This window comes from Pelodiscus sinensis, chromosome 7 (assembly GCF_052426305.1).
Source record: "Pelodiscus sinensis isolate ZL-2025 chromosome 7, ASM5242630v1, whole genome shotgun sequence".
Taxonomy (NCBI): Eukaryota; Metazoa; Chordata; order Testudines; family Trionychidae; genus Pelodiscus; species Pelodiscus sinensis.
Window position 1 is genome coordinate 10,935,342 of NC_143058.1, and position 27,349 is coordinate 10,962,690.

General features: G+C 46.0%; 1 protein-coding gene across 1 annotated transcript in view; it reads left to right on the top strand.

Moving 5' to 3' along the window:
- PDIA5 (protein disulfide isomerase family A member 5) overlaps positions 1–27,349 on the top strand; it is a 148,370-nt gene that overhangs the window by 71,962 nt on the left and 49,059 nt on the right. The window contains exon 11 of the mRNA XM_075933121.2: positions 3,073–3,209. Coding sequence (XP_075789236.2) covers positions 3,073–3,209 — 137 coding nt within the window. The remainder of the gene's footprint in view (positions 1–3,072; positions 3,210–27,349) is intronic.

Sequence of the window (27,349 nt, forward strand, 5' to 3'; positions counted from 1 at the left end):
TTAAAGTGAGCCACCAGTGAGGACTTCCTTTTCCTTGCTTTACTAGTTAGGCCCTAGAATAGATTATGCTGGGCCTCCGACCATGCTTTCCTCATGTTCGTTAATTCCTCAAGTTGCTCTTGCTAATGATTTTAGTACTGCAGCGCCTCAGAGCCCCAACTGTGGGCCTTCACCCCATTGTGCGAGGCACTGTACCAAGCAGAACACAAAGACAGTCTCTGCCATGGACTTACAATCTATGCTAGCACCTTTATGTGTTAGAACTGCCAGATCCTCTCTCAGACCTAGTAAAATTCTGCCAAAATTCCCCATCAAAATCCTGAAAACCACCATGTGATCTTCTTTAAAAGTCCCTCTTTAAACCCTGCTTCTTCAAGGACCTTACAAACTACTCCCATTTGGCATTGAATAAGGAGTGGCTTTTGTTTCATAAGTTACCTGCAATTTGTCATCCACTGCCACTCTTTTTGTCAATTTTGTCCGCCTTTTGGACTCTCTCTACAAATTAGATTGTGAACTCTCCTTGCAGGACTGTCCTCTTCATTTGTGTGCATCGCACAGCTGGGCCCTGATTCTTGACCCGAGGTTCTTAAGTACTAAAGGGATCTAAATAAAGGGGATGATGCGTTCTAGGGATGTTAAATTTTGTGTAACCAGCTCCTCCATTAGTCGATGGAATTTCCATCGACTACTCGATTAGTCGATAAAGAGAGAAACTGCAGAGCTGCGGCAGAATTAGCCCAGGAGCTAATCCCACTGTGGCTTTGCCTTTTAAATGTAGTAACAGCCACCTGGCTCTTATTACATTTAAAAGGCACAAGTGCAGTGGGGGACCACCTTTGCTTTAAAAGCATCTGGGACTGGGCACAAGCTGATTCCTAGCTTGTGCCTGGTCCCCCACTACACGTCTCTGCTTCCCCCCCGCTCGCAGAGCCAGTACTGGGAGGAACCGGCTTTTAAGCCAGCTCCCCCAGCACTGGCTCCTGCTCCCCTTTCCCCCGTAGCAGTTTCTGATAAAAGGCAGCCAGCAAGGGGGTGGGAAGCGACTAGTCGGAGAGTCACTCAGCTACCCAATAAGCATATGCTTATCAGGTAGTTGACTACTCAGTTAGCCTCTTACATTCCTAGTGCTTCCCAATTTACTGTGCGGTATTTGGTATTTTCGTGACATATTTCACTGCATACGTAGGCAAAATCTACTATCTATGACTTTACCTCTTTTCTACTGTTACTAAATCACCATTATAGCTAGACAAGATAAATGAGTTAGTCTCCACTTGCCAGTCCACGTGGCAGGCAACTGAAACAGTCATGTATTTCAATCAAAAATAGCAAATCTGCTTCCATCAGGGATGGGCCAGAGCCCGGTCTGAATTTTGCTAAAGTTTTTGAGGTTGTTTTTAATTGAGTCAATCAGAACATCCAAAAAAGTCTGGATCCAAATATTTGCGTTTGTCTACCCTATTATTAACAGCATTTTAAAAAAATGTCAAATGAGTTCAGCTCTTTGCATCTGCCAACTTCTTTTGCTTTTCCTTCTTCCCGTTACCCCGTCCTCTGCTGTCACTCTGCTGCCCAGACTTCTGCACCATGCTGCACTGTGGAGTTCACTACCATTCTCTGCAGCTAGACTTGCTGTCTCAGTGGTTTATGCTTGTCATCAGGACTGGATTAAGAATTTGAGGCCCTAAGTACTGAAAAGATTATGGTGACCCGCCCCTCCCATATGTAATTCAAAATAAAAACAATACTATACCATAAAATCTCTTTTTTGTGCCCCTGCTTTGCTGGTGCCCTAAGCACGTGCTTAGTCTGCCTATTGGGTAATCCAGCCCTGCTTGTCATCTCTAGCCCCTGAGATGTTATTTTACCCTCCTTTAACATACCTCAGTCTGAACTGTATCTCACGTCCACTCTTTCTTCTGTAATCCAGCCACCAAAGCACTCAAGGTGATGCCTGATTAAGTCATACTCCTTTCATCTCTATATCCAGTTTTCCTGTGACACATTTACTGACCCACAAGGTGTTGTTCTTAATGATGCTCATTTTTGCCCCATGACTGCTTAGCTGGTCATACTGCTGGTTTATTGTTTCCTCTACGTGTCTCCTTTTGAGTGCGTCCATATTGCTGTCTCATCTGCATATAGCAGCTTCTCACCTTTTCTCATTGGGATCTTCATTCTGACATAGTCATCAATATGATAAATTGCCATCTGCCAACTTCTGTCTCTTCATTGTACATTTATGGAGGGCAAGAAGGATAATCTTCAGGGTGAGGCATTGGTCTGGAACTCATGAAATGTGGGTTTAGCTCCCAGCTCTGTGTCAGACTTCCTGCATGTCCTTGAGTTGTCACTTAATCTCTCTGACTCCGGTTCAGCACATGCCTAACTCTAAGCACATGAGCAGCCCCAGTTAAGTCAGTGTGACTTGTTGTATATTTGTATGTGTCTGAGTACCTTGCTGAATCAGAGTATAAATGCCCAATTTGTAAGATGGGGTGATATTGTCTTTCAGAGGTATTGAGGATAAATCCATTAAATATTTGGGGGCTACTCAGATGGGGCCACAGATCACTAGAGTCTTGGCACCAAGTCTCCAGACCACCCTTTTCATTTTATCTCTGCATACAAGCACTAAATCCAGCAATGTGCTTTCTGTTAGAAGGGCTGTTTTACATTTGCTACTCTCTTTTCATCTGCATTGGGGCATTTGTGAAGGTGAACACTAGCTAATGCTGGGAGAACAGGAAAAGCGCGTTCTGCTGAGCTGGCTCAAATAGTTTAAAAAAATGCATTTTATATTATAATGAAATAACGAAGCATCTCTGTTTATCTCCCTGCTCAGCCCTTTCTGCTCATGATGGATTTTTCTTTCCCTCCCTGTTTTATCTAGGTTTCACTGCTTATCAGCTCAGAGTGGAACCAATTACAGAACTCCATTTGGCGGGGTTAGCCTGTCATGCTTTGGTGTTTGCACAATCAGATTGTTTTCCTGAAATCTGGTTGGCTGACGTGATTACTATTTAACACAGAAGATCTTCCTCTCAACTGCATATGTTTGTTTTATAGTCCCCTGCCGCCTCAGCCACAGGCCCCTGAGACTCCCTGGGCAGATGAGGAGAATGCTGTTTATCATCTGACGGATGAAGACTTTGACAAGTTTATCAGGGAGCATTCTTCTGTACTAGTGATGTTTCACGCACCATGTGAGTTTGCGTTTTCCGTTCCGTAGTCTGGACCAAATGTCTGTGTATAAATAGAGAATCGTTTCCATCTCTCTCTCTCTCTCACACAATCTGAATGTAAAGATGCAGATATATTTTAATGATTCTCCTAAATGAAGATTGGCTTGACATGTTCATTCAGAACACAGGTGAGGAGCTGGAGATGGTCTGTGGGTTTGGTTTTTTTTTAAAACAGCAATTAAAAGCTTATTGTGCTGAATAGACTGCACAATTGTTATTTTACTAAGTGATCATTTTATATTCAGCTAATTCCATTCATTATCCCACTTCCACTGCAGGCAATGTAGTGGCTTGAGCATGTAATGGAGAGTCAGCTATTTCTGAGTCCGAATTCCATTTCCTCCAGCTTTTTATTTTGCAGCCTTGAGCAAGTCACTGTTGCCTCTCTGCCTCAGTTTCCTCAGCCTGCCAGAATAGAGACAACAGCGGTGGTATACTTCCAAGGAGTGCAGTGACAGTTCTGTTGGTAATGCACTGTAGCATGGCATTTTTTTATAATATTTTGTATGAAATAAATTGAGGCAGGTTGGATTACCCACATTTTCATCCTGAGCAAGGCAAAGGTAGGCTCTTTTCTCAGATCATGTCTTTTTTTGTGTGTGTGCTCCTTTTATGGACTCGTCCAAGAAGAACACTCTAAAGTAACCATGAGAAAATGTTTGGCGCATGTTATAAATTGACTCCTGAGATTGGGAGTGCTTTATGTACACATCTGAGAGTTATCTAGAGGGCTGTGAACAGGCCTTGCCATAATGTCCTGTGCCATGTGTTATTGACATGTTGGAAGTACTGAGGGTCACTCTGTTTTAGAAGAACACTTGGTACACATTTGAAGACCATGCCAATATTTCAGTGAGTGGAAAATGCTGTAGCATGCTTGCTTAGTGGCATTTAGTGTGCAACATGTATAACTCTACTCTTATGCAGGTTGTCCTGGTTACCAGTTTGATTCTGGATGCAATTCAGGATAATGATTTTAATCTATATAGCCCAATATGGTTGTTGCTTTGTCTCTGTTACACACTGTCCTGGCAAACACAGTCAGCTGGGATGTTCTCTCTAATGGACCTAGATTTGAACACCATGGAGGCTCTGGAGTTTGCGTGTTCTCAATTAGCAGTCTTTGCTTGTAGGTTGAAATCTTAGCTCTCTTGGGAGGTTCTTGGCTTTGCAGTTGAAATCCTGGTACTAGCATTGCAATTTTGGCTCTGTTGACTTCAGAGGAACCAGGGCTACCCCCTAGAACTTTTTCCCCAAAAAAGTCCAATTCGTAAGGTCTGTCTTGTTAAGTGTGGGTAACACGGTTGAAAGAACCTGTCGGCTCAATCCTGCAATCATTTTGCTCCTACGAGTAGTCCCACTGATAAAGCATGTGCATGTTTTTTTCAGGATTGGGGCCTAAGCTTTCCAACAGCCTTGAACTCCCTAATTCCCACTGAAATCAATAAAAGTTGAGGCACATGAGTGCTTTGGAAAAATGCCATTAGATTTCTAAATATCTCTGAAAATTTGGCACTTTGTCTCTTTTGAAAAATTGACCATTTCTGAAGTGAGTTTGTGTGTGTTTGGTGTGAGGTCTTTTAACACATTGATCTTGGTCATATAAGATACATGGTTGTTAATATTGTTGTTATTTATTGTTCCATTTGGAACTGGGGCCAGACATTATTGATAGGCATATAGTGTGCAAGCCAAAAAATAGATTCAGCTTGATTATAAATTCTGTAAAGGTTGTTAATGAATCTGGACAGGGCTCTGTCAGTTTGCTAAGACGCCTGCATTTACCACACCTTTTCAAATTGTGTCATATTATAGGAATAGCAAAGCTGTGCAACCCAGGTCGTGGAATGGTTCTGTATGTATAGAAACTACAAGTGTATGTGTAGGATCTATGGTAAATGTTGAGATAAAACTAAAATAATTGCTTGAATTAAATTAACCTACCAGTACTTTGTCTTCCTAACTTGGAGTAAAAGCATGTTTGCTATTAGAAAAAGTTTTTTTAAACAGAAAGTTTATTTTATTTGGAGCATAGAAGACCTGGCATGGCTTATTTATATCCAGAAAATAGGCACCAAAGGTAGATGTGCATACATGCATACTCTAACCTGCAAAGATGTAAAAGATGCTCACAAAAATCTTCTCCAAGCATCAGCAGCACAGGATAAGCATGCAAAGTAATTAACAGACAGCTATCATAAACATTACCTCCACGATTAAAAGATCTTCTCCAGGCACTTCTTAAATTTGCTAATGGAGTCACCTTACAAATATTAGGAGATGAATTACTCTAGTAGAACATGCAGTAAAAGCAAAGGACATCTCATTATTATTTGTTTTAACCTTGGGAAACTTAGAGGATGTGAATGTGTCTTCATTAAATATAGACACAATTTTGTCTCAGAAGAGACAAAAAGGAAAAAAGCAAAGGGACAGGAATTTTGGATATACACTGGGGATATTCTTGTGGTAGAGGCAGAATTAAAGAAGTGATACTTCAACTACAATTTCATGGATGACCAAAGCACTCATAGACCTCATAATAGGAGACCACAGGAAAACACTTTTTTTTTTTTTAAACAGTTGAGATGATTCCATCAGGGGAAATTCTACAGTACAATGGCATTTTGCCAGGGACATATTTGGCCAAGTGTATCTCCTTAGCTGCTAATGATAGTACCTGGGGACCAGCTTGGGTTTTCTTTAATTATGCTCGGTTGCACCTTGTTTCACAAGTAACCCTCCTGGCCTAATTGGGGCCATTGTGGGGCAAAGTGCGACTTAGCCTGAGGAAGGGTATTCGAACAGAGGTGTCTGGCAAGTTCAGCACCTGTGCTACTAGTGCAGTCCACTAGGGATGCTCACATTCATTTTGGCAAATACATTTTTATCTGCTGAAATTTTCAGCGGTTACATGAGGACGCGCAGGTGGGGTGTGTGTGGGGAGCTGGCTTTTAAGCCTGCAGGCTCCAGGGGTGGGACGCTGCAGGCCAGGGTCAGCCCACAGAGCCTCTTTCCCCCTGCCCAGACAGCCTGCTGGCCGCAGGGGGTGGAGGTCCACAGGTGCTTTTGGGGGGGTCCCTCTGGAGCTTGGTCTCTCCAAAAACCTGCAGGGGTGGGGCAGGAGAGGGAGGCTACTGGAAGACCAGATAATTCCTGGAGCCTGGCCAGCTCCTGGAGCATCGCTCCCAAAGAGGCTGCAGGATGCGGGGGTGCTGGAGGCTGGGATAGCCCCTGAGGCACCACCTCCCAGACCAGCTGCAAGGCAGGGGCAGCTGGAGGCCAGGGCTGCTCACCTCCAACAGGCTGCAGGATAGGGGGAAGGGAGGCACTGCCCCCAAGCAAGGACCCTTGGAGCATTGGCAGGATGGAGGAGGGGGAGCAGCAGCAGGGCAGGGGCTGGCCCCAGAGAGTTTTCCTCTCCAGACAGACTGCATACCGGAGGGGGAGGGGGCAACTGGAGGTTTGTTGCCATGGATGACCACTGTAAGCCCCTTCCCCAGCTCCCTGTCCTGAGTCCCCGGCTCTGAGTCTTGCACCTCCCATGACATCTGCACCTCACACCCTTACCCTCCCCGTGCTTTGAGCTCCCCACCCATCTTGAGTCCCCTCCACACCTGCCAACCCTCTTCCCGAAACCACCCACTCCCACCTCTCCTCCTCACCCCTGAATTCTCACGGCAGCCTTCATTTTAGAAAAATACATTTTCCAAAGTGTACAAGCATGTACATTTTTCATTTATTTTCCAAAAAAATACCCCAAACAACCTTTAGTTAAAGACCGGAGCAATGCCGGATACATCTGCTAGTAAGTAAATAAATAGACTCCTCTGGTGAGTTCCTTGTGGACTAAATCTGGCTGCATTTTAGATTCTTCCATCTCAGTGTTGCACTAAAAGGATAAAAACTTGCTTCATTTAACTTCATTAATTTCACTTGCATCTTTTATTGTATTATTTCTTTTTGTTATTCTGGCTCTTTCATGCTTCAGGGTTGAGAATACAAAAATATGCCAGCCCAGAAGCCTTCCTTCTCACAGCAGGGGGTATTGCACTCACAGTTTGTTAGCATGGGCCCACCCATGCTTTGGAACCAAATGGTTCTAACCGGAACTATTCATCTCATCTCTACACCATAATACAAATTGAGGCATCTCTGCAGTTTGTAATAGAGATGGTCTGAAAAGCTTCTGGATCAAGTCTTTCAAGAGTAGGAGCCTAAATTTAGGAACCTACATAAGGGGCCTGATTTTCAGAAACAGCCAGCTGCTCCTATTGACTGCAGGGCTTCTGAAAAATGTGAAAAAATGGTTCCTAATATGGGAGCCAGATTCTGAAAATGTAGCCCATTAGGTCTAGACTTCTGGTAGAATGTTAATGGGCTTAGGAGTGCAAGTCCCAATTAGCTCTTAAATCTCTTAGGCACATTACCCTGCCTCTCTTGTGGCAAATAATTTGGTGAGGCACATGTGAAACAATCCCACAAAAAAAAGAAATAACCACCAAACAAGTATAACTGGGGATCTCATGGGCAATATTTCTCAAAGGAAATCATAAGCTCCCCACATTTTCTCTTGCGCTTAATTCTCCCTCCCCCCTGTATTTCCCTCCAAAGCACAATCTCTATTAAGTCACATACAATATAAGCCTAAGTGAGTCCCCGATAAGTCAGTGGAAATGCTGCTAAAGGGCAGTTAAAGTCTCGGATTGAAATTAAAATCCTTTCCAGAATGGATTTCAAAAGTGCCTGTGTCTCATGCATAGGGGATACTTTTCATTACATTCGCTTAACCCAGATGACATTGGTAACATTTAAAATAATGCCACCATTCCCTTTACATGCTGTACAAATGACATCCTGAGCTCTCCTCACCTGTGGTGTATTAAGCAAGCACTGTCAGCAGCAAGTCTCAGTTGCTAGGGCAGTGAAAGGTGTTACCCTCTGATGGTTGTTCGGTGGTTTAGTCAGGGGCTTTAGGTTGATTCCCTTCCCACAGTATGTCAGCTCTGATGAAGTCAAAGTCAATAGTGCCTTTCTCATGTCAGAACTGGTGGAGGTGAGAGGAGAATTGAACCAGCTCTTTTTAGGTTTAAACAAGTAAAAAAAAAAAAAAATTACTGCAACCACCTTCTCCACATCTCTAAGCCTGACCTCACGTCAATCCTACTTCTGAGCAGATCTCTTCCCAGGGCTGACTCGGGCATAACCTGTTGCACGCCATGATTTGAAAAATTATTTTTGTTGCTGTTTCTGTGCCTAAGGAGCCATGCTCTCCTTGCCACCCTGGTGAGCAGATATGGAGTACTCTTTGTATCCCCTTGACGTCAGGATTCGTAGAGACGTGGCTGGTGATGCACATCGTCTCAGTTTAGTCATAAACAGATGGGCTGGTGAGAACACGTCTCAAGCTGGTAAAAATGTTTCCAGTTTTGGAATGTCATTGAGATTTTAATGAAATTCCCTTTCCTCCTCATTAGAAACACTTTCCTGGTGTGTTGTTCCCTTTATTCCCCTCCATCTATCTCTATAAACTACATGGAGATTTTTCAAGTAGGTGATTTAGCCACACAGTCCTCCTTGCTTGTAGTGGGAGCAGTGTTAAAATCCCTCAATTGGCTCTGAAAAATCTCAGACCATGTTTTTCTTGATAAGCAAAGCCCAAAATGTTTTGAGATGACCTGTGAACCCGTACTCCCAGTTAACCCAATTTGAGCAAGGGGCTCCAAATCCTAAACGCAGAGGAGTCCAGTTCTCTTCTGCTGATTCCAGCAGAGTTGCTTCTGATTCTCGCTGCTGTGAGTAAAGACCTGGGAAAAAAGATTTCACTTTTTATTTTGTTAAACAAAAACCCAATCCCCCAAACCGATTTTAGAACGATAAATGAGTTAATAAATCCTCCTTCTGGTTCTCATGGGCACATGCTCTGGAGACTCCTTACCAAACAACTACTGTGGCAGTTAGTGCTAATTGGATCCTTTCTGGCAGTTTCAGAAGAGGGGCCAAGGGTTAAAGAGGCTGGATTTACTATGTAGCTTTAAAAGTGGTCCTTATAGCAGAGGTTGAAGCTCACTGGCAATGCAGTGGACAGGCCTTTGAAAGTACAGACTCATCCCATTCATTTTTTTAGGATGCTCTGTGATCTCATCAAGACAAGCAGCACCGGAGCAAACTGTTTTGTTCTAAATTAATGCAGCTTGTGCGCAGTTGAAGGAGAAAATGGATTTTTTGTTTCAGATATTTTGTTAAGCTCTGGATGAAGAGATGGTCAAATCTCCTTGACTACTTGAGATTTGATGTGTCTGTGCACTTGGGAACTTACTTGGAAGGTCCTTCAAAGAGCATGCCCACAAAGGTCCCAGACAGTGGCTAAGTACCAAACTTCCACGCAACAGTTGTCACCAGCATTAAATTCACTAAGGGCAAAATTGATAACACTTGGGAGACTGTTCTGAACTGTATACATAACCTGTGATAGGACACTATTGTCTTTTGTCCCTTCTAGTGGCTGGTCTGCATAAATAATTGAGTTCACTGCTACGTCCAGCTAGGAGGATGAATCCTTTAGCTCCGGTGGTAAAGTCTAGTATGTTTTTTAGTGGTGAAGGGTTTGAGTTCAAATCTTACTGTTGAGTCAAGATCAGTTATAATAAATTGCTGCCCTGATACACAGTTCAAGTACTTTTTGCAGGATAGGATGAGGAATTTTTAACTTTTTATTTGTATTCCCTGTTTTCTGCCATTCATAGATTTCAGAAACTTTCCAGGCTTGGACTGTGCCTGAGTGTAGGGGTTGGGGATAGATAAGCCCTTAAGTGAGATAAGAATGGGCAAAGGTTCAATTTCTTCATTATAAAATGTGTGTGTATAAAAATATAAATTTATTTATTCCCATGCCTTGAAACAGCAAGAACTTGAAACTGAAATTTGGCAGAGAATAATCCTCATTCAGAGAAGGTCCCTTTCCAGTTTCCTGGTAAAATTCAGTCTTTGAAAATTGGATTCCAAACATTATCTATATCTTTATCTATATACCAACCTAGTACATTAGCTGCAAAGTAAAATAATACGTTGGTCGTGAATGAGGTAGGCTTCACAACAGTCTGCCTTGTCTACATGGCATTCTCATGTACACTTGCCAAGGGTACATATTTGCCCTCCGACTGGAAAGGTGTGTGGTGTGATGCACACTTTAGAAAGTATTCACTGAGGAATAGAGCCACTTCCCGTTCAAGTTAACGAAAAGGTTCCCATTGACTTCATGGAGAACTGAATGAAGACTTGAATGAAGTAGGGCTCCTTGAGAGCATCATCTTATTGACTGATGACATCACCTTATTGATAGATACTGTCCATCTCCTACCTGGTACTGTGTGAATCTGGTGGGGATAAAAACTGCAGATCCCCAAGGGCTCCGGAAAGGGGATGGATGGATTCTGTATTTAGTTCAAAAGGGGGAAAAGGGAAGAAAAAGGGGGGAAAAAAAGAACTTCTATACATAAAACTTTGTTTAAAGAACATCATAAGAATGGCCATATAGATACGATCAATGGTCCGTCTAGCCCAGGATCCAATCTCACCAGTAGCCAGGGCCGGAAACTTCAGAGGGAATATAGAGAACAGCAATTTATCAAATGATCCATCCCCTGTCATCCAGTTTCGCCTTCTAGCAGGCAGAGGTTTAGGATGCCCAGAGTATGGGATTGCGTCCCTAATCATCTTGGCTAATAGGCAGAGAGAGACCTTCTCTCCCTGTGCTAATGATTTTTAAACTAAGTTACACTTTTGGCCTTCACAACATCCTCCGGCAAGAAGTTCCGCAGGTTGACTCTGCACTGCATGAAGAAGTACTTGCTTCTGTTTGTTTTAAAACCTGCTGCCTATTAATTTCATTAGGTGACACACTCTCCTGCCCCCATTTCTTGTGTCCTGCAAAAGGGCAAATAATACTTCTCCTCATCCAGTCAGGGTTTTTTAGAGCTCTGTTATAGCCCCCCTTAGTCCTCTCTTGTCCAAGATTAACTGTCCCAGTCTTTTAATCCCTCCTCATATGGAAAGCTACTCCATTGCCCTAATCATTTGTGTTACCCTTCTCTATACTTTTTCCAGTTCTAATTTCTTTTTTTTTTTAATAGATGGGGCAATCAGAACTGCATGCAACACTCAAGTTGTGGGCATACCAATTTATACAATGACATGATAGTCTCTGTTGTCTTATCTGTGCCTTGCCAAATGGTTTATAACATTGTTAGCTTTTTGACTGCCACTGCACATTGAGCAGATGTTGTCAGAGAACTGTTCATAGTGACTCCAACGTCTTTCTTGAGTGATAACAGCTAGTTTAGACCTCACCATTTTGTATGTGTAGTTTGGATTGTGTTTTCCGGTGTGCCTTTCTTTGTACTTATCAGCATTGTATTCCATCTGCTATATTCTTACCCAATCATCTAGTTTTGTGAGCTCTTTTTGTAATTCTTCAGCTTTGGATTTCACTATCTTGAGTAATTTTGAATCCTCTGCAAACTTAGTGACCTCTCTCTTTACTCTGTTTTCTGACTCATTTATGAACACGTTGAACAGCATTAGTCCTGATATAGATTCTTGGCAGATCCTGCTGTTTATCTTCGTCCACGTGAAAACTGACTGTTTACTCCTACTCTTCCTTTCCTGTCTGTTAACCATTTGCTGATCCCTGTGAGGACCTTCCCTTTTATTCCATGGTTGCTTAGCTTGCTTACGAGCCTTCGGTGTGGAACCTTGCCAAAGACTGTTTCAAAGACCAGCTACCTTATATAGACTAAATCACTGTTTAACCCCCTGAAAGAACTCAAATAGATTAGTGAATTATTGATTTCCTTCACAAAAGTCATGTTGATTCATCAACATTGCAACGTGAAATACTCCGAAGTTCAGAAATGACAAAATTACTTGACGTTTGAACCATCATGCAAACACACAAGGATAGTCAGATACTTAGAGCCTAGAAAATATCTGTGAGTGTCTGTTTTTGCCAGTGTGGATGCAGATATGTATGGCTCATTTTTGTGGGCACAGATGCTGTCATCGAGTTGTGGAAAGTCACTGGACCCTGCACCCCATCTGCAGCCAGATATGTGACTCAGCCAGGAAGTAGAACAGAAGGCTCATTAGTTCACAGGGATACAGTGTAGAACAGACTTGAAGCACAGAAACCAGGAGCAGACAGTACAATCCATCTTGGGGAGGGGGGCACAGCCTGGGCCTCCTCCCCCGATTTCTAAGCCAGCGGAGCCTAACTTACACATTCAGCAACCGATCCAGCCCTGCAAGTAGACTCCCTCCCTTCGCCTTCCAGGCTCATGTTACAGTGAGCCTGAGCCATTGTGAACACACTGGCCTGGGCAGCCTCCCTCAGTGAGTCACATCCAGAATTCCCAGTCCCATCTAGATAGTGGTGCAGGGCCCAGGGAAGCTGAGGTGCACACCCAGGGTTACCACTAGGGTGAGAGTGTAGTCGATTAACTGATAAGCAAAAGCTTATGAGTTAATGCAACAGACTACATGAATTCTCCCCTCCCCCAGACCAGTAAATTTTCTAGCAGGCTGGCTAGCAGCCTGGCTCAGTCCTAGCTCACGCCGGGTCCGGGACCTACGCCCCGCTGTGGCTCTGCATTTAAAGTGCATTAGGAGCTGGGTGGGAGACAGCCCAGCTCAGTTCCGGTTTGCACCAGGTCTGGGAGCTCAGATCTCCTCCTCCCCTTCGACAGGGGCTGCTGCCACCCCACACTGCTGCCTCTTTATTAGAGGCAGAAGCACAGGACGACAAGCGGCCAGTCTGCAAGAGGAGTTGGTTTTTAAACTGGTTCCCCTTGTGGACTAGCTCCCGCCTGGCACCCCATGCTGCTGCCAGCCCCGCCCCCCAGGGACTACAGAATAGTCAACTAACCGATAAGAATTCATGAGGTTATTCTACTGTTCAGTTAATTGATATTTAACATCCTTAGTTACCACAGGACAGTAGAAATCACATGCAACATAAAGCGAACAGAGTGAATACAATCCTGACTTTGTTGCAACACACAACAGAACAAAGCAAATATGATCCCCACTTTGTCACAGATGCAGATACAACATTTTGTATTGATTCAGGGCTCTACAGATGCTACTGTGAGGAGTTCTGGTATAAGAAATTTGGTTTCTAGATGAAAGGAAGGTGAACATTTTAGTTTAGCCATTTCTTGACTTTTGAATGCCTAACTACGTAATCATAATGTCTACAAAAATATTTCTTTTTCTGGGATAAATACTAAAACTTTCCCTCTGGAAAATAATTCAGTGTGTCAGCTATCATCTAATTTTTTTCAGCTGAATTTTAAACCCATGAAAGAGGCACTATTGTACAGAAGAAGTTCTTTGATTCTACTGCTATTCTGTAAATGTTCAGCTTATCCTGCTCTCAGTAAAACCAACTGAGATTTCTACCACTGATTTCAGTATGATCAGCATAGGGCCCCTTACAAAATCTAGATCAGGGATCAGCAACCTTTTCAAATCAGAGCCAAACTACGTCAAAATTCAGAACAAGTGGTCAACAAAGAGCCATATAAGAATGTTCCTTTGCATTACTGAAAATGTACAACGTAATATTATTGATAACTGACATGATTAATAGTAGCATAAATGAAACATTATACTCTCAGACGTTATTTAATGGGACTTCAGCTGCTGCATCTTTTCACACATTTCTTTTGAAGTTTACATCATAACTGGTCAAATCCAACTTCATTCATGCGATGAGGCTGTCTTCTGTCAATCTTATGGCAGGGGGCTGGTGACGTGGGGTGCAGGAGACTGGGTTGAGGTGTACGAGGGGCTCAGGACAGGACATTAGGTGTATGATGGATTCAGGGCACAAGGTTGGGGTGTGTGGAGGTGCCAGGAGTGTTGTGGCAGGGGACTGGGGATGTGGAAGTGTGAGGGGGCTCAGGGCAGGGGGTTCAGGTGTATGATGGGCTCAGGGTTGGAATGGGGGAGGGGTGCAGGAGTGTTATGACGCTGCAGACAGATAGGGGCTGGGTCCCAATTCTGGGCTTGTTGGCCAGGCTTCATTTTTCAATAAAGTAAAATATTATGTCCAACACAAAAGGTTTCAACATTGTTTTGATTTAAGGCAGGAGTGGGGAAGCTGGCTGCCTGGCCAGGGAGTCGGGGAAATCTGGGCAGGGAGGAAGGAAGGGGGGGATTCTGGACGGGGGACAAGGGGGAAGGGTAGGGGGGATTCTAGCTGGGGGCAGAGAATGTCTGGCCAGGAGGCTGTGGTCAGGGGATTTTGGTCAAGGGGTAGGGGGTGTCTGACCAGGGAGAGAGGGGGGATTCTGGCCAGAATGGTAAGGGGAGATTTTGTCTGGGAGGGGGGGGGAATTGACAAGAGGGGGTGTCTGGCCAGGGGGCTGGGGTTAGGGAGGATTTTGGCCAGGGGACTGGGGCCAGGGGGGATTCTGTCCAGGGGGGTAGGAGAGGATTCTGCCCAGGTGGGGTTGAGAGCAGGGGGATGTCTGTCCGGGGGCACAGGGCAGAGGGTTTCTGCATGGGGGGGTTGTGAGGGTGTGGAGGTCTGGACATGAGAGAGTGGGGGGTACCCCCTTCCTGCTGCTCCCATTCCATGGAAGCCTCCAGGGGTGTGTTTCCCAGAGGGATGAGAAAGGGCAGTATGCTTGGAGCCAGTTTGGCTGCGTATTTCCCGCATGCGGACAGGGTTTCCAGGTGTCTGGTATTGACCCGTACAGTCTGGTATTTTCACCACCTGTCCGGCGGTAAAATTCAGAAAATACTGGACACCTAAAATGTCTGGTATTTTCTGGGTTTTTTCCCCTGCCAGGAGGCAAAAATACTGGACACCTATCAACCCTACACAGACTCAGCAACTGGGCCCAGCTCCTGCCCCCGAACATCCTGCTTTCCAGGTTCCTCAGGGAAGCTGCCTTCCGGCTCGACCAAGAAAACAAGATGGCCGCAGGCAAAAAGCCTAAAGACCTGAAGGAAGGGGAAGCAATGCCTTCCCTGGGTCTTAGTGCTCAACCATTCCCCTCTTCCTATCCTAATTCTGACTGCATGCACTTAAAAGGGACATGCTGTTTTTTATTTTATTTTATTTTATTTATTTTTTGCTTAATAACTCTCGGGGTCCCTTTTTTTTCTCTCAACAACTTTGGTCTCCCCCTTTTTTTCCACTCAACAGAATTTTTTCCCCAGTGTGTGTGTTTTGTTTTGTTTTTTGTTTTTTGTTTTTTTGGAGGGGGTGTGTGTTCGGTATTTTTGATTAAGCCATCTGGCAACCCTACGTGCGGAGGGAAGGAAAAGAGCAGCACACTGAGATGTTTGCTCCTCTTGTTCCCTGAATGCCGGATTGAATTCAGCATGGACCCTAAGGGCTTCCACCCACCTAGGAAGCTGGCATTGGCACTCCAGTCTTGCGGGGGGAAGGGTTGTAAGGTTGTAGTGCCAACATGGGCTCCCTGCTGTGGGAGATCAAAGGGGGCTGAGTTGGGGCTCCAAAAGAGCCATATTTGGCTCCCTAGAGAGACATATGTTGCCAACCCCTGATCTAGATAGTACCTGAGCAAAATGTTTCAAAGGGGGGTTATTTACAGCTATAAAGTGCTTGATATTGCAGGAATTTTTAAAATGAACAACAAAAGAAATCCAAGGAAACATAATCCATAGTAGACAATCCACTATCATATCTATCAAACTAATTACTGCACCAACTTTCAGTACAGCAGTTTTTCACGTGCATTAGAACAGCGTCCCTGAAAATGCAGTAATAGCATTAACCTGTAAAATGAAAATCCAGCTATTGATTTTTTTTTCTGAGCTCTTGAAAAATGTTGGGGGGATTGTGATTAAAAAAGTCAGTGCGAGTTTATAGCAATAGATCATGCAAAATAAAAGTGAGAACATTGTAAAAATCCTTGCTACTAAGTTATGCATTAAACCATGGATAGCTAAAAGTCAAAGACAGAGTTCATGGTCTCTCTTCTCTTGTAGACCCATAAGGGATCTATATTGAGTGTTCCCATGGCTCACTGGTATGACTAGAGCAGTGTTTCCCAACAAGGGTTCCGCGGAAACCTGGGGTTCCGCAGACCGTCATCAGATCAGAGAAATCGTAAAATAAATGAATAGAATTATTTTTCTTTCAGTGTAAGCTGACATATATATAGAACAGCTCTTTGCAAATATATTTTCTTGACAATAATTTAGCAGTAGTTGAATTGCGCTCCCTGCTGTCAAATTTTTCTGGCCAAGCAAACGTTTTCATAGGTAGGGGTTCCGTGGGATATGAAAAATTATTTTAGGGGTTCCTCCAGGGGAAAAAGGTTGGGAATCACTGGATTAGAGGAAGGATTGCTCTCTTGTTAGGGCACTAGTCTGGGAGCTGGGGAGACCCAAATTTAATTTTTGCCCTGCCACAGACTTTCTCTGTGTCCTTGCATTAGTCCCTCAACTGATCTATGTAAAGTGAAGGTAAAAGTTCTTCCCTATTTCCTGGGGGTGGTCAGGATAAATACAGTAAAAAAGATTGCAATTTGCTTAGACACTACAGTCCTGGGGGCCATATCTGTACACATCTAGAATCATATCTGGGTCAGGTGGAGCATGATGGCTGAATAAGGATGACCCCTTTCTTTGCCCAGGTTGCTCAGGTTGTTAAATTACTCGTCAGCTTGGCCTTTCAAGGTGTACCTATTAGAATTCTAATTGCAGTTGCAGGAGGTTTTAGTTCTTATGTTTAGTTCTTATGTTTTCAGTTTATAGTGCTGGATAAACAGCTCTGGAGATTAGTGCCTTCTGTGCAGCAAAAGAATACGCATACCTGTGAAAGAGACAGTGCTGGTTTTTCACCTCACATGGGAGAGACTTCTGTGACAGGGTCCCTGGGGTACAACCTGGAATTGTGGGACCACTGTGCCCCCTTAACTTTCTACCCTGGGTTGTCTCTTATAAAACTGTAGGACAGGGACTAGCAGCAAAACCCCTCCAGGCACTGCAATCTGTGTTCCCTGTAACCTGGGAGCTTGTGTGGCCACTTGGGAGAGATTGAGACTCAGCCCAGCTGGTTAGCAGAGCGCCCACAGCTAGGTTTTTGTTTCTTCTCCCTTGATGCGCATACAAAAATTTATTCCGCTCATGGATGGAACATTGGCTGTGATCATTCAGCCATCAACATATGGAGTCATACATCCAGTTAAATTGCACGAATACTCCCTGCGCCACTCAGGAATCATACAGAAAGAGGCATCAGAAAATCACCCCAACACCCCAGAAACACACCGTTTTACATAGGTCGAGATCCCCCGGAGCCCCCTTGGGCAGTGCAAGGACAGTAATAAATTCACTGTTTTTTGGAAAGGAAGTGGATGTGCACCCTGTAATCTGGGCTGAGATTCCCCAGCCACTTCAACCAAAAACCCGCTGTTTTAGGCAAAACATACTGCAGTTTTTCATCAATTATAAGTAACAGGCATGCAGATCAAAATTGGTTGCCTAAGAAATAAACAGAGAAACACAGTCTGATTTCTAACTTTAACAGACTAAGACTTTGTCTACACTTAAAAATGTAAAGCGCAGCCACGGCAGTGCTTTTAATGGGAAGTGTGGCCACAGCATGAGCACCAGAAGAGAGATCTATGTAAACCACCTCCATGAGGGGAGTTGCTAACAGCACTGTAGCCTGGTTCACACTGGCGCTTTACAGCACTGTAAGTTGTTGCGCTCCAGGAGGGGGTGTGATTTTTTTTTTTAAAAGCCCTGAACCAAAACATTACAGCGCTGTAAAGTGCCAGTGTAAACTTGGCTTAAGCAAAATTTGATTCAAGGAGTCTCTCATCCTCGCCAGCCCCACATTGCGCATGTGCGTGACCCGCATTGCGCATGCGCGCGTTGCAAATGGACGGGGGCGCCTGGCTGAAATCTGCTTGCCACAGGCGAGTAGATTCAATACTTTGTCAAGCCCTGCTCATCCGAACAGACAAGCAGCTCCCAGTTCAGCTGGCGGGTCCTTTCCTGTCTGGAACCAATCTCCCTGGCTCATTTGTCTTTCAGGTATTGAGACTGGGGGGTAGGGAGAGGAGAGAGGCCAATTGATGATGCCATTGTCTGTCTCCTACACATTCTAGAAAGATCCTTGCTGTGATGTGGCTTGCCTGTGTGCTTCCTCTAACAAGCCTATAGGGTAGTGGATTCTTCTTGATGGGCCACTCATGCCTATCTGGTTAGTGATAACTACTCCTTTGTTGCTACTAAGAGGCCAGCTGTGGGTGTCTGCCCACCTAGTTCAGTAACACACATAGCAATACCTCATACCTTTCCATACAGTTAGGCTACGTCTACACTGCAGGCTTCTTGCACAAGAACTGTTTTGCGCAAGAGCGCCCATGGCAGTGTGGTCGCTCTCTTGCGCAAGAAAGCTCTGATGGCCATTTTAGCCATAGGGGTTTCTTGCACAAGAAATCCCTGTTGCCCGTCCACACTGCCTTCTTGCACAAGAGGGCTTATTCCTCATGGGGAGAGGAATAACTCTTGCACAAGAAGCCCTCTGTTCCGATGCCTTATTGTAAATTTACTTGTGCAAGAACGCACGTGCAGTGTAGATTCTCCACATGTTTTTGGGCAAGAATGGCCATTGTTGCGCAAGAAGCCTGCAGTGTAGACGTTGCCCTATAGTATGTACATTCCATCAGGACATTAAGGTCGGACAGATCAAGACTTTTAAAATGATACCGCACAAGGCATGTGTTTTACAAAAATGATCATAATCCTCTAATGTTGGTGAATATTGTGGTTCTAAAGTACTAATTTGAGGTACAGAGTGTCCCCAACTACCTTAAAGGGTTCAGAGCTAATTCATTTTCCTGGGCTGTGGTATGGGGGTGACAGTTGTTATGATGAGCTTATAGGGGTCTGGTTGACTTGCGCGGGGGAGGGGATATGTTGAAACTTACTTGTAGCAGCCTTGGATATTTCAGGCCTGGGAGACTTATGCAGGGAAAGAATCCTGGTTTATATTCATAGCTTTATATTTTGCCTGCTTTTAATGACTGATTAACCCATAAAACCATTTCTTACTGTTAAAGCAGCCATTTGTTTATTTCATTTTGAGCAAATTCCCTCTCTTGCCCAGAATATAGAACCAATTAGCTTGATATATGGTGCAACATTTCCAGGCATAAAGTTCCCCTACAGTGCCTCGGCCACATGGTAAGTGTCTTCCATTGCTTTGACGCTGGAGCCACACTCTGTTTTTTTCTGGGCCTTGCATTGTTTCCTCTACTCTGAATTTAAGAACAATCTCTGGTAAGATTAGACAAATCTAATCAGCAGGTGTTTGTGGGGAAGGAGGTTAGCTTTTTTTGTTGTGTTTTGTGTAAGTGCATTTTTCTCAATATTGTGCAGTTTTTCTGTTCTCTGCAAATAGGGAACTTGGCCTGTAAACCCAAAGTAATCTGGGAGCAGACTGTCAAAGTGGTACCTTCTTCCTCCACATGTCTGCAGCCTGTGTGCTTGAGACACATATTTACTAGTCTTGTTGTCTCAAACTCTGTTACGCATTGCAGAGGCACTGGAGCTATAGAGGAATGGTGTAGATTCTCTTTGGCTTGCCACCATGCCTACTGAATGACTAGTCTACTATCCAATAAGCAAATCTTATCAGATAGTTGATAAGGCTAGTTGACTAGTTGCTTCCCTCTCCTCCCTTTGCTGCCTCTATCAAAAGAGAGGCAGCAAGGGGGTGTGAAGAAGAGGCGATGCTTCAAAGTGGCAATGCCACGTGGAGCCCTGGGATCAGCAGGGGAGTCCTCAGAGGCTTTGCTCCCAGCAGACCAGGGAGACTGGGAGCAAAGCTGCGGAGGACCCAGGTGGCGGGACCGCGGTGCGTCTCGGTCCGCCGCCCGCGTCTTCCTGGTCTGCTGGGGTGGGGGGTGGGGGCGCAGCTAGTACGCCCCCTCCCCCCCAGCAGACTAGGTTTTTCTCCGGACTCCTGGGGCAGAGCAGCTGGGGCGCTGCCGGTTGGTCCCGCCGCGCTGCTCTGGGAGCTACTGGACCAACCCGGCAGCACCCCAGCTGCTCTGCCCCAGGCGTCCTGATTCAGCCGCTGCTGGTCAGTTTCAGGAAGCCCGAGTTGCTTTGCCCCGGGCTTCCTGGAATCAGATGCTGATCAGTTTCAGCAGCAGCTGACTTGGGGATGCTTGGGGTTCTTAAGTTGATTCTGTATGTAAATCGGAACTGGTGGTCAGTTTCAGCAGCGGCTGAATCTGGACGCCAGTTCCGACTTACATACAGGTTCAACTTAAGAACAAACCTACAGTCCCTATCTTGTACGTAACCCGGGGACTGCCTGTATTCGATTAGCTAAATAATTGAAATTTTACATCCCTACTACCTACATTCTTTCTGCTGTAATCCTCTCAGAATTTCCCATTAGTGGTGGGACGGACCAGGTCTATACTTGGATGGGGCCAGCTCCAAGGGACGACTTGGTGTTGATGTTACTCTTTTTTCTGACTTAGTGATGAGCCAGTACCTAAACATGATGTTGGGAGCAGTGTGCAGGGGAAGATGCTGTTTTTCTGGAAGAGATCTCTGACAGGCATTTTGATCCCTGGTGGTTAGTAAGTGTCCGACGGCACTTTTCCTAATAGCGTGGATGCGGGGGTGTGAATGCAGATGGAGTTCCCACTCTGTTCTGAATCTGAACGGAAAATACACAGCCCACATAAAATCCAAACTTAGCCCCTTGCTGGAATGAGCCTTTGTTGGGAACAACATAAATCCAACATCAACATCACTCTAATTCAGTGGTGGGCAGTGTGCGGCCCATTGGGGTTCTATGTATGGCCCATGTTTATCGTTGCTGACGTGCAAGGCTGCTAGATTCCTTTGGTTTCCATCCACATAGTTTTTTTTCCTACGGGTATTACTAAAGTGACACGCACATTGAGCAAGGGCAGGTGACATGAGGTGCGTGCTGATTGTATGCAACAGTGACTGAGAGCCGTGCGCTCCCGTGGCATCCAGTCAAAGCGCTGCTTCAATTCAGTCAGCGCACCCTGTAAATTCTATGTCCACAAGCGCGGTTAGCAAATCCAATCTAGCCCAGGAGATCATCTTGGTTACGACAATCTTCCCGCCCACTGAGATGGAGGCAAAGATCCTACAGAGGAAGCCCTAAAGAAAACCAAGCTTGGAGAGAAATGAGAGCAGTGATGGGCAACCTAAGCTAGCTGTAGGGTAGGGGTAGCCAATAATTTTTAATGGGATGGGCCACTCTAAGGTTTTGGCAAGTGGTCAAGGGCTGCACATCTATGGAGGGGTGTGGAGTCTTGATTGGAGGTTGGGTGCAGAAGGGAGCTTGGGGTAGGGGAGTGAGGGCTCTGAGAGGGAATTTGGGTAAAGGAGGGGGCTGTAATTTGTGTCAGGGACTTGGGGTGCACAGTCCAGGAGGGGGAAGGGTTCAGGAGAGGATTCTGGCCTGGGAGAGGGGGTCTGGGAGGGAGTTGTGACCTGGATGAAGGAGGTGCAGAGGGTTTGAGTGGTGACCTGGAGCAGGAGAATGGGGTGCAGGGTCTGGGAGGGGGTATGGGTGCAGAAAAGGAGTCTGGCCTGTAGGAGGGTTTGCAGGGTCAGGGAAGGAGTTGTGACCTGGGAAAAGGGCAAAGAGGTACAGAGGGTTTGGGTAGTGGCCTAGAGCAGATAGTCAGCAGCAGGGGGTGGGGAGTGTGTGTCAGAGGCAGGCTGTGGGTGGGAGGTGCTTACCTAGGCAGCTCCCAGCCAGCAGCCCTGCAGAAACCTAAGGCAGACTGTCTGCTGCAGGCTGCTCGCTGCTCCACATGGCTCCACTCCAGGCATTGGTGGGGAAAAGGCTTTCCACACTGCCCCTACCCCCAGCAAAATTTCCAAGCTCCTATTGGCCAGAAAATGACCAATGGGAGTTGAGAGATTTTACTGTAGGGTGGAGACAGTGTGCAAAGACACCCTCCCAACCATCCAGAGTGGAGAGCAGCTCACTTTTTAAAAAGCATGAGCTGCTCTCTACTTGAGGGTTCCAGTGAGGTGGCTGTGGGCCAGATCTGGTGGCTTGTTGGGCTGGATCCAGCTCGCTGTCAGGCTCTTGCCCACCTCTGCCTTAGAAGAATGCAGAGATGGCACATTGTAATCTCTATTGATCAATGCTAATGTTACTTGAATAGCTTGTCAATAGAAGGAATTTAATAACAATTATTTAGAAACTGTATTCACAATTTAATTTGTGTCTAACATTCTGCAAATCAGAAATTGCTTGTTGTCAATTAGCTGGAGGTTGGTGGTGATCTTTATCTCTTGCCTGTCATGTACCTGCCTTCTCTTGACAGCCTCAGACAATGCTGGGTTGAAATGAGAGGCTGTGACCAAAATGATAATATTTATAGAGCTGTAAGCTAAGAGAAATAAACTGTAAATAAGTGACCTGGAGAAGCAGTGATATTTATATTCTGGGGCAGCAATAAGGCTCCCTTTGCAGTAGCTTGGTCACTGAATAATGATTGGTTTGTTGCATGTCTTCTAAAGGCAGAACCATGAGTTTTTAGGGGTAGAAATAGATACATTTTTAGCAGTGGTTTTGAAAACAATTTTTGCGATACAGACTGTATTTTTGGTGTCATTTTTAATGTACCAAGTGTCACATGGAATAAGTAAGAATGCTGTTTATTTGGGGGAAGGGGGAGGAGTTCTTCTTAGTTAATGCTCTGCCCTGTCATGTAAAAGGCCTAGATTCAATTTAGGGATGTGAACGATTAGGGATGTGCCGAGGTAGGCTTATCGGTTAATTTAGTTGACTACTTTCATCCCCCCCTTGCTGCCTCAGAATCAGAGGCAGCAAGGCCAGGGGGAAGCAGGAACCGGTGCTGGGGGGAGCGGTCTTAAAAGCCGGTTCCCTGCAGCACCAGCTCCACAGTGCCGCCTCCTCCAACTCCCTTGGTCTGCTGCCTCTATCAGAGGTAGAAGCGTGGGCGGGAGAGGGGAGGCTCAGAAGAGGCTGCCACAAAGCAGCCTCTGCCCATGGCGAGTCCAGGCCTGCAGCAAGCAGAGGCCCCTTCTGGCGGTAGTCCCAGGCTCGCTGCAGGCAGAGGCTGCTCTGCATTCCGCGGAACCTTGTGGACAGGTGCTGCTGCCAGAGCAGCCTTTGTCCATGGCAAGCTCCCCCGAGTGGCCTCTATCTGTGGGGAGCTCGGCCCCTCCGTGAACTGTGGCTGCTGCCATCCTGCACTGCTTCCTCTGTATCAGGCAGGAAGTCGGCAAAGAGAACTGATTTTTAAACTGGCTTCGCTCATGGGCTGGCTCCCACCTGGCACCCCACGCTGCTGCCTCTGATAGGGAGAGAGTGGGCTACCCGGTAGTGGGGCTGGAGTGCATTGGTCCCGCAACCAGGGACTATAGAATAGTTGACTAACCTCTAAGAAGTCACACGGTTAGTCAACTATTCAGTTAACCGATAGCTAACATCACTAATTCAATTCTATGTATGGAAGAGGATGAGAGTATAGCACTGGGCATAGTCTCACATTGATTGATGAAGTTGGTTTAAGATCTGCCGTGTGGGAACAAATTGTCCTGTAAAGCATAGCATGTTCCCTACTGGGCTTTTGATCTTTGTGGTGTTATCATTAGCTGAAGGCTAAAATGCAGGTAGCTCCGACCTTTGCAGGTTCAAAGCATTTTACTCCACTTGGCAAGAAGTCTGATCATGGCAGCAGTTGTTGTTGTGACATATGAACGTTGCAATCGCTGTAGTGCAACCATGATTCATTTTTTATTTTAAAGGTGAGTTTGTTTTATCAGATAACCTGCAGTTAATAATTGTGATTTAGGCCATGTCTTCACTTGTCATGCTGGAGAGTGATCTTCTGGAGTTCAGTTTAGTGGGTCTACTTAAAACCAGCTAAATCAAATGCTGAGGGTGGCTCCGGACAGCGTTAGTACTCCTTGCAGTTGCTAGGTGTAAGGGAAGCCAACAGGAGCATTTGCTCCCCTTGGCCTCCCTTTGTGAAGGAGGTGCCAAGTTTGTCTTAAGGTAAGCTGACTGCAGCTATGTATTTTATGTAGCTGGAGTTGCATACCTTCACCCAACCTTCCCGGTCTAATGTAGACCTAGCCTTAGAGTTTGCATTATAGATCAGATGAACTAGGTGGCAGAATAGATAGTTTAATTGCATAGAATTATAATTCTCCTTTGCAGTGTGATGTTTGAATCATTCTGCTATCCCTTTTTATCTACTTGCTAACCACTGCTATTTTGTGGGGTTGAAGAGCATTCTAGAGATCCAGGTAAAAGTGTAGGTTGGGATTTTCAAAAGTATCAGTGCCACTGAGAGCCAACAGGACTTAAGTGATGTGGGAGTGTTAGTATTTTTGAAAATCTCCTTCCAAGTCCTCAGATACTTACAGTTTTTGTCAGAGCAAACAGAGTCTCGTTCCGTGCTGCGTGGCCCCAGTTTTACTGGGGTGAGCTACAGTGGTGTAAAACTGCAGTCCCATGGCAGTGAACCAGGTTGTGTGTCTCTTAAGCCTTGTCCAGAGTACTGTGGGCTATTGACTTCAGTTGTGCAAGTTAGCTACATGAATAATGTAGATGAAGTCGACATACTTAGGTCTGTTTGCTGCAGTATCTTCAGTGCAGTAAGTCAACAGCTCATGCTCTCCTGTTGACTCCGCTTACTCTTCTTGTTTTGGTGGAGTAACAGAGTTGACAGAAGAGCCTTTGGTAGTTGATTGATCATGTCTATAGTAGACTCGATAAATTAACCCCCGTTGGATCAATTGCTACCCAGGGATCTAACCTGTAAAGAAGACATGCCCTTAGCCTCACTGGACCAAATCCTCATCTGGTGTGAATTGACTGAAGGAATTCTGCATTAAAAATTCTGCACACTGTATTTTAGAATACTGCAAAACTTGCATATTTTTTGTCAAAATAACACAATATAATCACACCAATTTCAATTTTTTGGTGATTTAGTTCAAAATACCTGTCAGCAAGTCTGTCTGTAACAGTACAGACCACAAAAAGATTCAGGAAATGTTCTCTTGACTTAAGTTGCATACTAGGCAAATTAATGCAGAACTTGGAGTAATAATTCATTTAAAGTACAGAAATGCATTTCCCATATCCTTCAGAAGCAGTGCAGAGGAGGAGACGGGTAGGAGGGGAGCTGAGGGAAAGGGAAGTAATGGCTGTGAAGGAGCCTGTGAAGAGAGAGGTTGTGTGTGTGTGTGTGTGTGTGTGTGTGTGTGTGTGTGTGTGTGTGTGTGTGTGTGTGTGTGTAAATATGGAATTGTTAGAGAGCTGGAGAGCCTCTCCTATGCAATCTTGCCCTAGCCTCTCTGTCAGTGAGGCAGCATGTCCATGTGCCCCAGTCAATCACTTTCCCTCACCTTGTCCCCATGCGACCCTGCTCCTTCCCATTCCCATGTGGCCCTGCACCTCTCTTCTCCCTAGTGTCCATGCACCCCTATTCACCCACCCCCATCCCGATGTGTCCCTGTACCATCCTGCCCCCAGGTGTCCCCGGATTCCCACTTGGCAATCCATCCCCCCCCCATCCCATCCTTATGTGTTCCTGCCCCCCAGTCAGCCACCTTCCACCTCCAGTTGGTTTGGCACCCCCTCTCCATTCTGTGTCCCTCCCCACTAGCTGTTCTGAACCCCCCGCTCCACATCCCATGCCTCCTTACCCGGCCCAGTGCAGTAAGAGATTCTGCCTCTGCGCTCTATCGGTGGCTGATTGCTGTGGCTGGTGAGCGGCCCCCGGTGGGTGACAGACAGAGCTGCAGCACCTCTTCTGCAGAATGCATTTTTCTTTGGAGGGGGAAAAAAAAACCCAGGACAGATGAATTCTGCACCTGTGTGGGTGGCGCAGAATTCTCCCAGGAGCAACAGGAACAGCTGGCTTGATTTCACTGCATCGACATGGATTTACACTGGTAAAAGATCTGGCCCTTGAGGCCCTTTCTTGATATATTGCTCCCTCCTCCAAATTAATATTATTCCACCCCCTCAGCCCATTGCTTTATATCTGAAAGTGCATTCAACTGCTAGCAATTGAGATGTACCAAGGTACGATCTGCACTGCCCGACAGTGGGCTTTTGGTCTCCTGCTTCTTCCAGTTTACGGCCAATGCCTTAAAAACAGTTAGTAAGGGCTTGCTTTTCATGATGTGACTGGCACCTTGTACTGTACAGGCAGTCCCTGGGTTACGTACAAGATAGGGACTGTAGGTTTGTTCTTAAGTTGAATCTGTATGTAAGTCGGAACTGGCATCCAGATTCAGCCGCTGCTGAAACTGACCAGCGGCTGACTACAGGAAGCCCGAGGCAGAGTTGCTCTGCCCCGGGCTTCCTGGAATCAGCCGCTGATCAGTTTCAACAGGCTGAACCTGGATGCCAGTTCTTACATACAGATTCAACTTAAGAACCTCAGGCGTCCCCAAGTCAGCTGCTGCTGAAACTGATCAGTGGCTGATTCCAGGAAGCACGGGGCAGAGCAACTCTGCCTCGGGCTTCCTGTAATCAGCGCTGGTCAGTTTCAGCAGAGGCTGACTTGGGGACGCCTGGGGCAGAGCAGCTGGGGTGCTGCCGGGTTGGTCCCGTAGCGCCGCAGCTGCTCTACCACAGGCGTCCGGAGAAAAGCCTGGTCTGCTGGGGGGGGGTGCACTAGCTGCGCGCGCTTCCCCCCCAGCAGACCAGGGAGACGCGGGCGGCGGACGAGATGGACCGCTGTCCCGCCGCCCGGGTCCTCCGCGGCTTTGCTCCGCATCTCCCTGGTCTGCTGGTCTCCAGCAGACCAGGAAGACGGGGAGCAAAGCCGCGGAGCATGCGGGCTGCGGGACAGCCGTGGCGCGTCTGGGCTGTCCCGCTGCCCGTGTGCTCCGCGGCTTTGCTCAGCGTCTCCCTGGTCTGCTGGGGAGGGGGGGGAAGCGCCCCCCAGCAGACCAGGGAGATGCGGAGCAGCTTTTCTCGCCCTGGAGGACGCGGGCGGCAGGACTGCGGTGCATCTGGGCGTTCTGTCCTCCGGGGCAAGAAAAAC